General features: G+C 50.6%; 1 protein-coding gene across 2 annotated transcripts in view; it reads right to left on the reverse strand.

Moving 5' to 3' along the window:
• Positions 1–16,840, reverse strand: part of Sptb (spectrin beta, erythrocytic) — a 131,223-nt gene that overhangs the window by 32,678 nt on the left and 81,705 nt on the right. For both annotated transcript variants that reach the window (XM_021178696.1, XM_029484833.1), the window contains exons 6-16: positions 16,624–16,704; positions 16,200–16,315; positions 15,606–15,718; positions 14,650–14,837; positions 12,693–12,810; positions 11,919–12,077; positions 10,601–10,903; positions 9,835–9,985; positions 8,384–9,254; positions 6,777–6,914; positions 135–891 (exon numbers count right to left, since the gene is read on the reverse strand). In XM_021178696.1, coding sequence (XP_021034355.1) covers positions 135–891; positions 6,777–6,914; positions 8,384–9,254; positions 9,835–9,985; positions 10,601–10,903; positions 11,919–12,077; positions 12,693–12,810; positions 14,650–14,837; positions 15,606–15,718; positions 16,200–16,315; positions 16,624–16,704 — 2,995 coding nt within the window. The remainder of the gene's footprint in view (positions 1–134; positions 892–6,776; positions 6,915–8,383; positions 9,255–9,834; positions 9,986–10,600; positions 10,904–11,918; positions 12,078–12,692; positions 12,811–14,649; positions 14,838–15,605; positions 15,719–16,199; positions 16,316–16,623; positions 16,705–16,840) is intronic.

The following is a 16,840-nucleotide window of genomic DNA, read 5'->3' on the forward strand; positions in this document are numbered from 1 at the left end:
GGGACACGGGACCGGAGGCACGTGATAAGGAAAGAACACAGAGGATTTCCTTTAATTGGTGACTAGGAAGAGCGTACCACTAGTAAAGTCTCCTGAGGGACACACCTGACCCAGCTCTGTATGCTTCTTCCTACCTGGTTGCTGAGGATGGCTTCAGCCTGCTTGGCATCTTTCTGGAACTCCTGGAAGCCCAGGCACTGGGTGAGCGTGTTCCCTCGGCTCTCCCACATCCGGCGTAGAGCATCCCAGTCAGTATCTAGGCCCTCTAACCGCTGTCCCAGAAGCTGGTAATCTGGGTCGGTCTGACCTTCGATCACTTTCTCCCCAGAGGCCTTGACCCTATGGTAATCGTCTCTGTGTGCATCAATCTCTTCCTTAATGGCTGCATGCTGCTGTAGGAGCTGCTCCGCCTCTGGGAGTGACTCAGGCATGTCCTCGGAGGCCACTGCCTTTTGGGCCATGGACAGCCAGGCCTTGAAGTCATCCAGATCTTGCAGGAAAGCCTGCAGCTTGCTGGCCTCACCTAAGGAGAGCTCCTGACCTTGCAAGGCATCTTGCAGGCCCTTCCACAGCTTCTCAACATCTGCTTGCCGCTGGCCAATGTCCTCTTTCTGCTCAGGGTGTGACTCCATCAAGTACTGGGACTCCCGTTCCAGGGCACTCACACGATCCCGGATGGCCAGTACATCCCGCTCCAACCCTGACAACTTCCGCTGGATGGCAATGACACCTGCCAGGTCCTGTCCCAAGTCCTTGGTTGACTCCACAACCTTCGTCTTGTCCATGATCCACTTGCTGGTCTCCTCACAGTCTACACAGTAATTGTTTACTCGGAGAGCTGAGTCCACAGCCTCTCTCTGCTCTGACACCACTGCCTGGAAGGCCTGCCACCTGCCAGAGGAGACACAGACCAAGGGAAAACGGATACCACACCATTCCCAGAGGAGACACAGAACGAGGGGTTCCCTCTCCCTATTTCCTACCAGTCTTCCCCCACAGACCTCATATATTACAAAATAAACAAACAAAATGTAATGTATATATATTTAATTGCAGGTAAACAAAAATTAACTTGTCCCATCTTACCTGAGATATACCTAACGGAGAACCTGATGTTTTTAACTCTCACGAGTCAAACAATGATGTGGTCCTAGCCACACATAATGTTCAGTTGAACCTCAGGTAACTACGAACAGTCTGGGATCTATGATGGCTAGGCTTCTGGCTAGTGTGAAGGTAAATATGTATTTAGCAGGAACCGTGCTGTGGGTTTTGTCTGTTGCCAGAGCTGGAAGTATCAAGTGTGAAACTGGGGTAGGATCGAGCGGTGGCAGCGGCTGACACTCCCAGTCAGCCCTGTGACCACAGGGGACACAACCAAGCCCACAGAGTGCACGCTGCTAAGCTAGGTGAGTAGCAGCTTTGAGCTGCCCAGACTGGTCCCTGACTCTTGCTTGGTCTCGGTGAGCCTCCTGCTTTAGTTTCCAGAGTAGCCAGGATTAGTGCCACAGTGCCTGGTCATAGGAGTGTGTGCGCGTGTGTGCACACGTGCATGGTGTCTGTGCCCATGTGTGTATACAGGCATGCTCCCCTGTGGTGCATAAGTGGAGGCCACAGGAGGATGTCAGGGGTTTTGCTCTGCCAGTCCCCATCTTACTTTTTGAGACAGTCTCTCACTAGACCTGAAGCATGCGGTTTTGGTGAGGCCAGCTGGCTGTCTCTACTCCACTCCACCCCCATGCTGGGAATACGATCGAAGGTAGCCATGGCTGGTTTTTACGTGAGTGTTAGAGGTCTGAATCCCGGTCCTCTTACTCACAGAGCGAGCTCTGTCCGTTATCCACTCACCCCTGCAAATGCGTTTCCTGCTTATGATGCTAACCACTCAAAGTGGGTTCATCAGGTTCTAACCCTGCCACAAGTCAGAGACATTCTTTAAACAATTTCCCCAGAGTTTTAGAAATGTTGGAAATACCTAGAAAGCTCACATTATTAACTTCAAGAATGCTTCAGGACAGTCCCTAGCTTCTCTAGAGGAAGTGTGAAAATGCCCAGGGCCACATTCAAAGTGCCCTAGGGCCTGAAAGCAAAACAAAAACAAAAGAGGCCTGGTGAAAAGAGAAAGGAAGCAAGGGGAGAGAGGGGCAGACTCCAGGAGGGACTGCCCCGGCAATGCACAGTAACATCCACCTTCAGGCACAATGCTGCTATGAAACCCGGAAACATACAGAGGTCTGACAAACATGCTGGAGTCTCCCGTTAGTCTGCAACATCCAATAAACCTCTTTAGAAGAGTTGCCTGTCAGCCAGGGCAGACCACTGGAGACACCTCCCTTGGGGCCAAGCTTACCCATTGTTCACCGTTTGAAAACAGCACACTTGTAAACTGAATGCTTGTGTGGTGGCTTGAATGGGAACCCCCCACACACACACACACAAACACTCCCCCCCCTCCCAGCTCAGGTATCTGAACACTTGGTTCCCAGTTGGTGGTACCGTCTGGGAGGAGTTATGGAATCTTTCAGAGGCGGAGCCTTGTTTGAGGAAGTACATCACTTTGGACAGACTTCCCGTTCACTCTTTCTGCTTCGCGCTCAGGGTTTAGAATATGAGCTCCCAGTTTCCCGTTCCTGCTGCCGTGCCTTCTGCTTCCCACTAGGCCCAAATCAGCACTTCCTTTTCTAAATTGCCTTGGTCATGGTGTTCTGTCACCGCAGTAGAAAAGTAACGGATACAGGGGTTGGTAGCAGAGATTGGCTGCTGCTCTGAAGAACCTAACCACGTTGGGTTTTTTGTTTGAAGGAACATGAAAAGACTTTGGAATTTAGGACTAGAAAAGCAGTTGGATGTTGTTAGAGTCTAACAAGCCATTTTAGTAGGAGCCTGGAAGACAGCGGAGCTGAGAGCCACTCGGACTACAGAGGTCCAGCCCAAGAGGTTTCAGAGGAAAGCAAGGGCAGTAACCGCATCGGGCTTACAGACCGTTCCTGTATTATCTTGGCAAATGCCCAAGCCGTAAGAACTTCCCTGAGGCTAAATTTAAAAGTAATGACCTAATTTCTTCGATGAAGGAAATGCCAAGACTAGATGTTTGTTCAGCCTGTGGCCTAGGCATTACTAATAAATAGTCCTAGGCAGGTCTGCAACGAAAGAGAGCAAGTGGGGCAGAAAGAAATACAAAATGTATGGTTTAGAGGGAAAGGAGCACCAGTAGGCTTAATGTTCTAAACAGGGCAGCGCTGGAAGGGGTTGCTAAGGAGACTGGCACCATAAAGAGAGGCTTTGCTGCACAGAAATAAGGAAAAAGGCAGCCTCAGGGCAAGACCCCACCCAGCTGAATTCCCAACATGTGAAGAGAGCTGAAAGAATTGTGTGTGTGTGTTGTTTGTTTGTTTTGGCTCCTGGAAAGCCACTGCTAAACTGGGCGCTGGTTGTGCTTGCCTTTAATCCCAGCACTCAGAAGGTAGAGGCAGAGGCAGAGGCAGGCAGATCTCTGAGTTCAAGGGCAGCCTGGTTTCTACAGAGTTTCAGAACAGCGAGGGCTAAACAGAGAAACCCTGTCTCAAAAAACAAAACAAAAACCAACAATAACAACAAAAAATGTTGCCTGTGGGTGGATCTCTGAGTTCAAGGCCAGCCTGGTTTCTACAGTGTGTTACACAACAGCCAGGGCTACACACAAAGAAAATTTGTGTCAAAAAACCACACACACACATACACACACACACACACACACAAATTCTTCCCTGACAAAACACACACACACACACACACACACACACACACACACACACACACACACACACGAGCGCTTAAACAGCAGGCGTCAGGGCCCATTTCAACTGGTAGCCTAACTTGGCAGTGCCATCATGTGGCACTGACTTTAGAGACACAAAGAAGGCAAGAAGGAAAGATTCATGGATTCTCCCTCCACTGTATCAAAGAGCAGCTGACCCCAGGCCCCTATGACAGGGACAGCCCTACACGGCCGCCCTGAGAAGACAAGCTTAAGAGGTCATTGCATGAAGCTGTGAAAACGAAGCCTGGGTTGCAGTGGAAACCCCAAGATGGTGGAGATGCCAAGATCTACACACAGGAAGTGGAACCAGCCTAAGGGAGAAAAGCACGCTGCAGAGCAGGGCTGGAGGGATGGCGCCTAAAGCCCCTAAGCTCTCTGAGACTGGACATCGAGCTATAGGATTTGGAGTTCACCCTGCTGGGTTTCGCTTTGGTCCAGCGTTTCTTCACTGTGCCCTTTTGGGATAGAGATGCATATTCTGTGCCATTACATGTTGGAATTATAAAATTTGATTTTTGTTTTGTCAGGGGTTACGCTTAAGAGTTTGCCTTGAGTCTCAGAAGAGACTGTGAACTTTAAACCAGCACTGAGACTAAGGGACGATGGGGACTTTTGAAGTGGGACTGAATGCATTTCGTACTAGGATAAGGCATGAGTCTCTGGGGTCATGGAGTGGGATGTGGTGGTCTGAGTGAGAACTGTCCCGCATATGCTTGGGCATTTGAACTGTGGCCCCCAGCTGGTGGCACTGTCTCGGGGAGACTGTGGGACCACTGGGGGTCTTGTTCTACTTCCTGTTTGCACCCCCTGTTTTGTGCTTGATAATGCTGAACGATGAAGCTCCTGGCTTACACATTCACTACACTATGCCTCTCACTGTTATTCTGGGACGTGTCATCCACATGTACTGCTTTTCTGTGAGCAGTACGTGGTGCTGCCCAGTCCGAAGCCTCATGGACCTCCCGCTTGTGGTCATTGCATGGCATCGCTTTCCTGATGTTTGATGAGGAAAATCTCGTCTGAGTTTTTTGGTGGTGGTCCTGGGGATTGAACCCAGATCCTTGTGCGTGCTAACTACACTTGAACCTACAATCCCGACCTCATCTCATGCTGTTTTGTTCACTGTGGCCTGGAAACAACAGAATATGCATCCTATGTGTAGGAGGTGATGGCGCTGAGGTTATGTCAGTACACTCTACGATGTTCACACAGTGACAAGACTGCCTAAACACATTTCCAGTAAGGTATTCCTGGTGCTAAGCTTCAGAACTGTAGTTATAAATACAAGGTAAGGGGGGCTGGGGAGATGTCTGAGCATCTGCTCTTGCAGAGGACCTGGGTTCCGTTCCCAGCACCCACATAGCAGTCCACGAATGTTTCCAATCCCATGAAATCTAATCCTCTCTTCTGCCCTCTGAGGATACAGGTGTGAGTATGGTGTGCGCACGCACACACACACACACACACACACACACACAAATTAATACATCTATAAAAAAATTGCGAGGTTGCATGCAAAGCTCAAGCCAGTACAAAGAAAGGAGGGAGGGAGTATCTCAACAGGCAGATGAGTCTGTCTGGGCTAAGCGCGGCCAGGCTTTGGAATACATAGTTGAAAGAGAAGCACACTGAGAGACAGGATCAGAGAAGTGGCCCTGAGGTGGAGGTACAAAATGAGTGTGAGATGAACCAGGCAGGTCCTGCTGTCTCTGCGGAGCTGAGCCAGAATCAGAGACAGGCTTCCATCCTTCCGCATCAGCCCAAACATCCTAAACCAGAGAGCTGCCCCAAACAGTGTGTGCCAGCCCCACAGTAAAGGAGCTTCCCCTTCTCTGCTGAACTGGATGGATTTTCAGCCCTCCCTCAACTCTTAGACTTATCAGAAACGATCTCATCACCTCACGCCTCAGCTCTTCTCGAACCCGAGAATGGTGACTGCCTTCAAGTTTTTCACTTGAGGTGGGGCATGGCTTAGCCACGGTGAGTGTCAGCATGCCGTGACTGTAATAGCACTGCATAGCAGGCAAGTTCTTCCTGCCTGGAAGTTTCCCATCTAACTGCTTCACTTGAACAGCAGCTTCAGCCCCTCCCCCTCCCCCAACTTCTCTTCCTCTCCCACTCTCACTTAGAGCCTACAGGCCTGGTGAACAGGAGGCACCCCTCTCAGTATGAACATCAGACTTGCAGCCCCCATGCTGGGGTGGTGAGATGGTCAGCCTCCTTCCAGAGGCTCTAGAACATTCAGCTTGAGGTTCCCAACAGGCTCCCAGCAGTCCCCAGAGGGCCAGCCTATTGCTTCACAGCTGACTCTTCCCTACGTGAACTGCTGTAGGCAGTAGGCGGGAGGGGCCACAGTTAGGAGGCCGGAGTGACCATGTGGCAGTGCGTGTGCAGAGGATGCAAGCGTTTGCTCTGTCCTCAAAGATCCTCCAGGAACTAATGAGCAATTACGCCCTGCTCTGAAAGCAGCCCCTCTCTAAAGGCTCCTCAGGGCCTGCTTTTTGTTCCGGCCGTGAAGCTTGCTCAAGGCTCCCTGCTAATTTTCCTCACTCTGGCCAGTCTTATTATCGATGCTGTATTTTGGCACAGGCAGGGACATTTCTTTTATGGACAGTACTTAAGAACTCTCAGAAAGCAATTTTCCATGTCCAGGAATGTCTGGGGAAATATGGCACAAGAACACGTGACCTACCCTAGCTATCTGCACACTCAGAATGTCCCTTTTATCGTAAGTGCATGGAGACACAGGCCTTCATGCCCAGACACAGCTTTCAAAGCTCCACCAACATTCTCCTCCCTGATGCTTACAACGGCATAGACTCCCCCCGCCCCCTTGCTGCTGTAGCTCCATACTAGCAACCAGGTTGGCAGAGAAAGACTGGAATGTTTATAGCTCAGGCCATTTCCCTAGGTGTGTGTCAGGTGCTAGTAGAAACCCCCTCACACACACCCCACCCCTGCTCTGCCCACTCCCCACCTCTTGTTCAGGCGGTCCTGATATTGCTTCACCTCCCCACTGCGTGGGTGGCCGCTCTCTACCAGGTTGTTGGCGGCAAGGTTCACACCATCAATCTGCGCCATCAAGGTCTTCATCTCCTGGTCCAGGATGTCAAACCTGAGGTGGACAGAGAACAGGAGCAGTGAGCGGCAGCAGGTCCTCTGGTGTCCAGCATTTCCTACTCTCCAGATGTGCAGTTCTGACTTCCTCCCTCTCCATCCTGAATGCTTTGTCTCCAGGCGGGAAGAAAGGAGGCAGATCTGCTGGGATACGCTGATTTTTAGTTCAATGGATTCAATTTTATGCCTTAGTATTTCTGAGCCAAGTTAGGAGACAGTTCCTTACTATACAGCCAACAGCTCCACACAAAAGTGTGAAGCAGTGCAGGCTGTAAAGGGCTTATAGTGTTGGGGTTGCAAAGGAGTCAGTCACCCCAAGGGCCATCTGCCATACCTGCTATTCTACCCTAGTTCTGCTACCAAGAAGTGCTTCCCCAAAGGCTCCTGTCCCTAGTCAGAAGCTCTGTTCCTGAGAAGGCTAAGCAGGGACGCTGAGGAAAGAAGACCAACTTTCCCTGACAAGAGTCCAGCACCCTCCAGCGCAGCAGTTCTCAACCTGTGGGTCACAACCCCTTTGGGGAGGGTCAAATGACCCTTTCACAGAGGTTGCCTAAGACCATCTGTAAACACAGATAATTACATTACAATTCCTAACAGCAAAATTATGAAGCAGCAAAAAATAATTTTATGTTTGGGATCGCTACAACACGAGGGGCTGGATTAAAGGGTCACAGCGTCAAGAAGGCTGAGAACCACTGCTCTAACATCAGTGTAGGACGACCTTGGCGCTACTTCAGGGAACAGTTGCGCCTGCTCCAGGATGCTTGGATTCTGTGCTAGGCTGCTGAGATGCGGCAAAGACGGAATGCCCCGCCCCCTTCACAGCTGGATCACGCCCCTTCTCCATCACCTCATCACTCCTCCCCTCTCAGACCCTTCCATAGCCTGAGTACCCCATTCACCTACAGTCTGAGCTTGTCCCCTAACTACAGCTGAAGCACCCCTCCATCCAGTGCCTTAGCACCACCCTCCTCAGCCTGAGCATGCCACCCCTCCCCAGCAAGGTTCTCCCCCCTCCACAGCATGAACATGCCCCCAGGCCATATCCAGGGTGCTATGGACTCAGAATACCAGAAGTCAGAGTGGCCTTGGAAACCTGCGGTTTATAAACTGGTCTCTGTGGCTCCTTGTGGTTCTCTGGCATAGGGTCTAGCACAGAGAGTTAGAGGTGATAGAATCCCAGCCTCTCAGCCCCATGTCCACAGCACCTCCTCTCTTCCTGTATTCCAATGCTCAGAATTCATTGGAGTAAAGACTCCTGTTGCTGAGAAGTATTTGCATAATATATTTTTTAAAAATCCCCTTTGTCTCCAGAACTATGAAGTGCCAGTGGGTGAAGAATCGGAGGCCCCGGAGTCAGACCAGAACTCAACTCCTGATGCCTGTACTATGACACAGAGGAGGGTCTAGCGGTGGGAAGTGACCCTCAGCCCTCGGGTGGGGATGAGCAAGGCTGAGCTGTCTGACCTGTGCTGCACCACCTCCAGATCCTCCAGCGTGTTTGGGATATCCATCTGGTCCAGCCACTTCCCCTTCTCCGTCATCCACAGCTCACAGGCATCTGACTCCCCAAACACGGTGTACAAGTCCAGGGCTTCCTGCAGCTTGTGTCCACGCAATTCTGCCTGGGTCAGTACCTGCTGGTAGAGCTTCCTGAGTGCCTGGAGTCGGTTTGTTACATCTGGGGAATCTCGGAACTCCTCGGGGAAGCCCTGGGCTTGGTGCTCCAAGTGCTCCATCACCCCTCGGCTCTCCTCCAGCTCCTCCAGGAAGTCCTTGTGCTTCTTTCCCAGGGCCCTCGTGGCTCCTTCATCTTGCCCTACATCTTCACCAGAGAGCAGCCGGTGAGCGTCTTGCAGCCAAGCCTTCAGGTCGTCTGCATCACCCTGGAACTGGAAGAAGTTTTCCGCATCCTGCAGGTCTTTCTTACGAAAGGCAGCCAGCTCTTTCAGGTGGTCCCACTGAGCTGATACTTCTTTGACACGGGTCTCGATCTGTGGGTGTCCAAACTGCTTCTGCGCAACCATGTTGTCTGCCTCCTGGAAGATCTGTTTCAGATGGGCGTCCAGCCCCCGGAGCTCATCCTCAAAGGCCTTGTGCTTGCGCTGTAAGATGAGCACGCTGGTCAGGTCCTTGCCGTAGTCCAGGGAGGAGTAGATCTGCTCCTTCTCCTTGATCCAGCTTTCAGCCTCATCCATCTCCCAGAAGAACTTCCAGAGTCGCTTAGACTGCTCCAGCTGAGCCTTCCGTCCAGCTGCCATGTTGCTCAGTTCACTGAAGCACTGCTCTAGGTGGCTGACACGGTCCTGGATGACCTGGGGGTCACAAGGTTGATACCCTGGAGGAATAGGAGGAGGAAGACAAAGAAGGGATTTATTTATAGGCAAATTTCAGATCAGGACCACACAATGCCAAACTTCCATTTTTCACGGTCTTGGGGACCTTGTGTGTGGTAGGCAAATACTTGACCACTGAGCTATGTCTCTAACCCTTCAGGGACCTGTGGGGCTGGAGCCATGGATTCTCAGTTACTCAAAGGACAGCACAGATTCTTTATAACTGGCTCCCACCACACTTCAGAAATGAGGGAGATTGAAAGTTGAGTCAGTTCTTGTAGAAATGCATAACATGACATGAGATTTTAAAAAGCTCAGTTACAGATTCCCAGGAAGTAATGAACTCTCTTATTTAAGACAAGGGCCTAGAAACATAAACAGTCTCAATAGCAAAAAGAACAGGTGACAGATGGCATCTTATGATGTCACTCTGGTTACAGGCTGCCGAACCAGCCGGCTCCTGGGAGAGCGAGGTTACCCCTCAAGTTTTGTACACAGTCATCTGAAAGAAGAGGCAGAATTCTTAAAATGGCTCCAGATTTACCCAAGGTGGACAAGGGCCCAGAGCACCCTTTGCCTCACCTTTCCCCTCTGTGAATTGCAGGGTGGCCGCTGTGATGGCCTTCACTTTGTCGCCTTGGATGGCAATGTCGGCCTCCATTAGCTTGTGCTTCTGCAGCAGGTCTTCAACCTCTAACAAGTGCTTCCCAAATTCAGCAGACAAGATGTGAGCCTGTCAAGGGACCAGGACAAATGAAGAGGAAGGCCACCTCCTTAGGGTGTGTGCCCGCATCCTAGCCAGGGAGACTCGGATACAGCAGGGACATGGCTGCTGCTTGGGATGAGAGATGCTCCAGAGTAGGACTTCCTACAAAAGGATGCCCTCTGGAACCTTCCATGCTGTGTCCTACAAAGTCTCAAACTTCACACTCATCTGCATCATTTGCTTCAAGGTCTGGAGCCTGGGCGTGTTTATTTTTAGAAAGCTTGTGGTCAATTTCACGCTTATTTTCACCCAACACCTCCTGCATCAGAGGGAGAGAATCCAGACTTCTCTGGTTTCCCATGTAGAGTAGGTCTAGATTCTAACCAGGATCAAAGCCCAATTAGTCGGAGCCTGATCCTGTGGGCTTCTTATTACCGTCTATCTCTTTCTAATTCCTGTAGGTTGATGCTTGTATAACCACTAACCTAAGATCCCTGGGTCATTGGGAATATTGTGAACATGGGCTAGTGACATTTCTGTCCTTTCTCCACTGTGATTTAGAGACGTGACTGGAGGCAGGTATTTAAGGACGCCTGTGCTGACTACAGAACGGGGTGTGGGGTGGGCAGCCCCAGCGCCCACCTTGATCTCATCCATCCAATCGATGCTGTGCAGCATGTCCTGGAAGAGTTTCTGCAGTGCCAGGGTGGCCTCCAGCCTCTGTCGCCGGGATCGCAGCAGCTCCTGCAGGTAGCTCCACAGACGGAGGATATTGTCCTTCCGGGCAATGATACGCTTCTGGTCATGGTAATTCTCCTTCTCCAGCTCCTGGGCCAGGTCCTCCAGTGCCTTTACCCGCTCCTCATAGGCAGCTGTGTCGGTCTCAATGGCTTCGTGCTTCTTCTTGGCGGCCTCCACAGCTGCCAGGTCATACCCAAAGTTATCCTGCCCCCAAGAGAGAAAAACAACAACAAACAAAACAGCAGCTCAGTCAGACTCTGCTGGCTGGGAAGTGGTGGGCCCCTCAGGCAGAGCTGTCACACGGGAAAAACACATTTCTACTCAGGAGTTATCTCTGCTGCCTGTCGAATCAGAGCGGAGTTTCTGAATGTCTCCCAAGCAGCTCTAAATGCCCCCAATTACTCTCTGCACCACACATGCAGGTGAGGCTGTGTGTCATTACAGACTCCTCTGGTGGCCTGCTGGGTCTTCCCACCCTGCCTTGAGAGGATCTGTCCATTTCTGGCCAGGAGGGGCTGCCTACACCAGGATAACACATCGCTGCAAACAGATGGTTTACCCACACACTATCTGGGGCACACGTATGCTCGCTCTCCAATGCTCTTAGAGCACTCGCTATCCCCTTAACAGACAGAATTTAATTTGATTCTAAGCTCTAAGTGGGAGGGAACAGATGCTCTAATGGAGAATTAGCCCTGGGGTTCACTGTTAGCCAGTGAAATATGTCCCAGGCCTGGAGGCCAAGAAACCAAAAGGGGTTACCTCTGCTGTCCCCTGCTGCCTGTCTTATCAGGGCAGAGTTTCTGAATGGCTCACAAGCACCCCTGGTTTAACGGTTTCCAGAGAAGAACCATGATGTCAACTCTGACTCTTGGATCTACTGATGCTACAGCCAACACGAGACACTCTGGGAGCCCTGTTCTAGTATGTGAGACTCTACTCTAAAAAGGAGAATTAATATGGGCTGGGAGTGTAACTCGGTGGTGGAACACTTGTTCTGTGTGTTTCAAGGTCCAGGGCTGGACCTCCAATGAGGGCAAGAGATAGAGAGGCAGAGAGAGACTTAGGTCCTAAGGGTTTCTCTTCAGATGTAGGTTTGATCCAGCTGAGCACCTCAAGGCTGAGAAGAGGTTATTTAGCTGCTGCCGAGATTGGCTGGATCTCCGATTCCATCAGGAGCAGTGCACTTCCCCTCTCCTGCCACGTTGTACCCCCTTACCTGGGTCACCAGGCGTTGGTTTTCATTGAGCCACGTCTCTCTCATGGCAGCCTTCCGGTCGAAGCGCCGCGCCAGCTGTTCCAGCTTCTCCTGCCGAATGAGCTCGCTCCTCAGAGCCAGCTCCCTTTGGTACTCTGCTTCCTCCAGGCTCTCCCAGGCCTGCATGAGGCAGAGAATTATTGGGGTACAGGAAGGATATGTGGTCTTGGGGTTGCCTCTCTTTCACCTGACACTGGATGTATGAATCCAGGGAATCCTGCCACTATGGGGTGAGGCGGATTCAAGTTTAGTAACAGTCCTTTGATTTTTGGTCTGGGCCAGACCAGTCAAAGACTTCCCAGTTCTATTTCCCTAAGCCTGCTTCAGACACTGGCTTAATAATATAATGGTTTCCACCTCTGTAGGTGCTCAGCAAATCCTTGACGACTAAATAGCCACCTCCATTCTATCAGAGCTTCCAGATGGTGCTAAGTCTCCAAACGTCTGAAACACCTCACAGCATTCCCTTCTGTCATAAGTAATTAACATTCTAGACTCAAAGACAAACTCAAGGTTCGGTAGAGGACAGGCTACCAAAAAATGGCCCCAAAGAATGATTCTGGGTGCCTAAAGAGATTCAGGAGGTAGAGTCTGACCTCTTTAGAGACGTTCAGATGATTCCCCTAAATAGTCAGCATGTAATCAATGCCAAATAAAGTGACCAGAACTAGCCCCGTTCAGTGGCCACCCCATCTCCTCCTCAGCTCAGATGGGCAGTTGAAACTGTCACAGTACCCTGTTGATGTCAGACACCAGCTTCCCATCGTGGGGCGTGTACACCTTCTGATTGTTGGCTCTCATCCGGGATTGGATAGTGAATAGGAGGACTTCCAGATTCCCCTTCTCCTGAAACCTGTGGGGAATATAATTTGGGATACTGGGATTGAGGTCTCCAGAGACAAACTGTTTGCTGAAGTCAACATGGAAACCCTGACCCTTTAAAGACAAGGAAAAAGACAAGATAGGTCTACTTTCCTGCTAAGACATCTAACACTCACTGGCAGGAATTGGGTAAGACTCTGCATTTTTTTAAAATATATTTTTTAAAGTTTTATTTACTTATATGATGAGTACACTATAGCTGTCTTCAGACACATCAGAAAAGGGCATTGGAACCCATTACAGATGGTTGTGAGCCACCATGTGGTTGCTGGGAATTGAACTCAGGACTTCTGGAAGAGCAGTCAGTGCTCTTAACCACTGAGCCATCTCTCCAGCCCAAGACTCTGCATCTTTATAACTCAATTCAGAGGAAATGCAATGGTTATCAGAGCATTCGTTTGCTTAGGGATTCACTAACTGGAATATTCTGGTAACTCCAAAAAAAAAAAATACCAAGTTTTACCAACCCACACAAAGAAAATCCTCTCTGTCCTACAAAAGAAGGCTTGTCAGACAAATTGATTTTAGTTGACAAAAACCTTAGAAGCAGCAGTATCTACACAAGAACATACTGCAAGGAAAGCAATTTTTGCTCAAGTCTCAATTAGCTGGTTCTTCAAGTCCTATAGACCAGCTGTGCTCAAGGGCCAGAAAGGATCGAGAGGACACAGTCCAAGTAATGTTACCTTCACATTTCTTCATGCACCAAGAGTCCACCCGCTTCTACCCCTGAGCACAGCATTGAGGAATCAGCTGTGCGCCTAGCCTAACACACCTCACTGCTCCGACTCACTCCAGGACCCTTATACCCCAAAACTCTATTAGTACAGCCAAGCGGTAACACCTTTGTATACCCGGCTTAATGTTATCAGTTTTGAATTTAGGATTTTAGAAGTGGGTTAGTGTCAGACCAGAAATCTGATCCAGGGTTACAGAACATCCTGGGCTAGGGGTCTCCTGTTTTCCTGTTTGAGAGACTTGAATAGAGACTGAGAGAGACGAGTGGGGTAAGAAGAATCAGGGTATCACTGATGAACCAGAAGCCTCTTTTCAGAGGCAGACAGCTAATAGCAGAAAGCCCGGAACTCCTGACTGTATATGCATGTGTGTATATTTACGTGTGTGCATATTTGTGAATGCATGCGTATGTGTGCCTGCATTCCTATGTGTACCCATACACGTGCATGTGCTCATATACATGTGTTACATAGTTGTGAATATTTGTATGTGCATTCCTGAGTGGCTGTATCTATCTGCACATGCCTGTATAAATGTGTGCGGTTGCATATGTATGTGCTTATGTTCGTTATACATGTGTGCACAAGTGTGTGCATGGTTCCACGTGCACATGCACATGTGCGGTGGGGCGGGGCAGAGCTCCTGAGAAGCAGGCTTAATGCTTTGCTGATGAGAAGTGACAGATGGGATGGAGAAAGATGGATATACTTGATGATTGCAAGGCCCCATGCAGGGCACTCAGGTCGATAATACAGAGGCTACGCCTTGAGAAGAAAGGGGACAGACTCACTAGGAGGAGATACCCAGCACTGGCTCTCCAAGGAAGCCTGAGACAGCTCCCCAGTTGGCCTTGAGAGCCTAGAAAAGCATTTTCTTTCTCTATAAGCAAAAGTTACTCATCAGTGTCAGTAAGCTGGATGACATGGAAGTGGGGTGGCCAAGCAGGTGACAGATGTCCTGCTATAGAACTCAAGGTTGTGCCTCATAGATACACTTCGTAGGGCACAACCCTCAGCTCTTGACCTTTTCAGCCCCCAAGAACTGACCACATCCCTCAATGCCAGGGCCTTACTTGGGTGGCTTCTCCACAGTACGGTAGGTGCTGAAGGCCTGTAACTGCTGCTGGACGCCACTCAACGAGTTGGCAAACTTGCGGCTGTTCAGGACGCTAATGGTTTGTTCAATCCAAGTGAGCAGGTCTGAGGCTAGCCCACTGTACTTTTCAATCATCTTCTCGGTCTCGATGGCGTGGTCGATGACCTAGGGAATCATCTCATCAGAAGGGAAATGTCACCAATGATGCTACCGATGAGACCTACCATCAGTGTGAACCACACTGGGGCTGCCGCATCTCTCTCAAGCCCTGTAGTGTTCTCCGTTGGGCTTGTTCCCTGACATTCACATTGCTAAAGGAATGGAGGAGATGTGGGTGCAGCCCTCTTCTGCACTGACCAGTGATGAGGTTCAGTGGTAGCATCCCCCCTCCTTCAATCCTATAGATAGTTAAGTTTGCAGAGCCCTAGAGGGGCCGGTGCTATATCTCAAACTTTATTAGGAGTCAAGGGTATCCAGGCAGCTTTTTGGGAAACAGGAGTGGGCACACAGAGATGGATGGAAACCTGTCTACTCTTGAGGAGCAGCAGGGGAAATAAATCAGGCATGGCAGTCTGCACGGAGGGACGTGCTCTTGGTATGCTATGGGAGCCTTTGGGGTCTGATGCCACGATCAACAAATTAAGAGCCTGTGGTGCTTGGTGGGCTGGGGAGCTGTGTTTGGGAGATACACAGGTCCCCAGACTCAGGCTGAGATGCAGGGCTGCAGCCCATCAGGACAGACACTGAGATTCTTTGGAATCAGCGCGAGTGTTTTCCAGGGAACTCTGGAGGAAGTGGGGAGCAGGTGTCCTGCACACCAAACTGCAGCTGGGGGACCAACCCCAAAGCTTTTAGGATGGACAGGGGGCTCCCACTCAAGGCCTACGGCGGACAAACGAAGAGTACTGGTGTGCCGACTACACAGCTCAGTACCTTGCCGACTCGCTTGCCCTCCACCGCCAGCACCTTCATCTTGGAGAAGTAGTGATAAAACGCCACCACGTAGGTGATGATGGATTTCTCATCGGGGTTTTCTGTGAAGACATCTGGAAGAGGGAGACGGGACATTCTGAGCACCCAAACTGGAGCCCGGGAAAGCCATATTTCAAGCATTTAGCTCTACTTCCTGGGTCATGAAGTTCAACCGTGTGCATCAAATGGCAACGTCTAATGGTATGAAATGAAGGCGTAGCTAGGTGCAGTAGCAGAGGCTGCACGGTCAGGAGTTCAAGGACAGCTTCAGCTACATAGCAAGGAGAAAGAACTGGGAGGAGGCCCCTGATTTCAGGCAGTGCTGGGATCCACATAAGAACAATAATCTACAAACACGGAATGGAGGCAGTCCAAAGCCTCATAGCAACCCTCCTCCTAAGCCAGGGGTCTGCTGAAAACCTATCGTCACTGAGGAGCAGAGCCGGGCCCTGGCCTAACCCCACATCTCTGTACCCGTAGCTCGCCAGGCATCCGGACCAGCACGGGAAGGAGTCCACCTGACTGCTCCAGAATGGTACAGCGGGAGTGGCTCACCTTCGGGGTCAAGGAGTGGGATAATGCCCAGCTGGCGCTCGGCTACATCAAAAGCATGCTCCAGGTTATGCCGGGCATTGGAGTCCTTCAGCTTGTCAAAGTCGATGAGGTCAGGCCTGGGGACAAGAGCTGAGCTGTTAAGACGGAGTGGCCATGGGGGTCCCAGGTACAGGACAGCTGCAGTGTGAAGCAAGGATGCTAGACATATGTAGGGAGTTGGGAAGGTGAGAGAAATGAGACAGAGGGGCAAGAGGCAGGAGAGCTGTGAGCACCAGCTTGGGAGAAGGCAGCAGTATGACTGGAAGTCGAGGAAAATCGGAGGGCCAAGGGTAAAGGGAGAATCAGCAGAGACAACATCTTCCTTGCCCTCTGGTTAAGCGCAAGGTCTCAAATCTTCCCCAGCACCAGGGATCGATCCCCTTACCGGTGTTTGTGTATTAGGGCATTGAAGGCCAGGCCATCCTTCCAGCTGGAGGTGAAGTTGGTTACATTGACATGGGGGTAGCTGCATTAAGAGAAACATTAAGACTAAGAAACGAATTCTTGTGGCGCACGCCTTTAATCCCAGCACTCGGGAGGCAGAGGCAGGCGGATTTCTGAGTTCGAGGCCAGCCTGGTCTACAAAGTGAGTTCCAGGACAG

The sequence above is a fragment of the Mus caroli genome, chromosome 12 (genome assembly GCF_900094665.2).
Source record: "Mus caroli chromosome 12, CAROLI_EIJ_v1.1, whole genome shotgun sequence".
Classification (NCBI taxonomy): domain Eukaryota; kingdom Metazoa; phylum Chordata; class Mammalia; order Rodentia; family Muridae; genus Mus; species Mus caroli.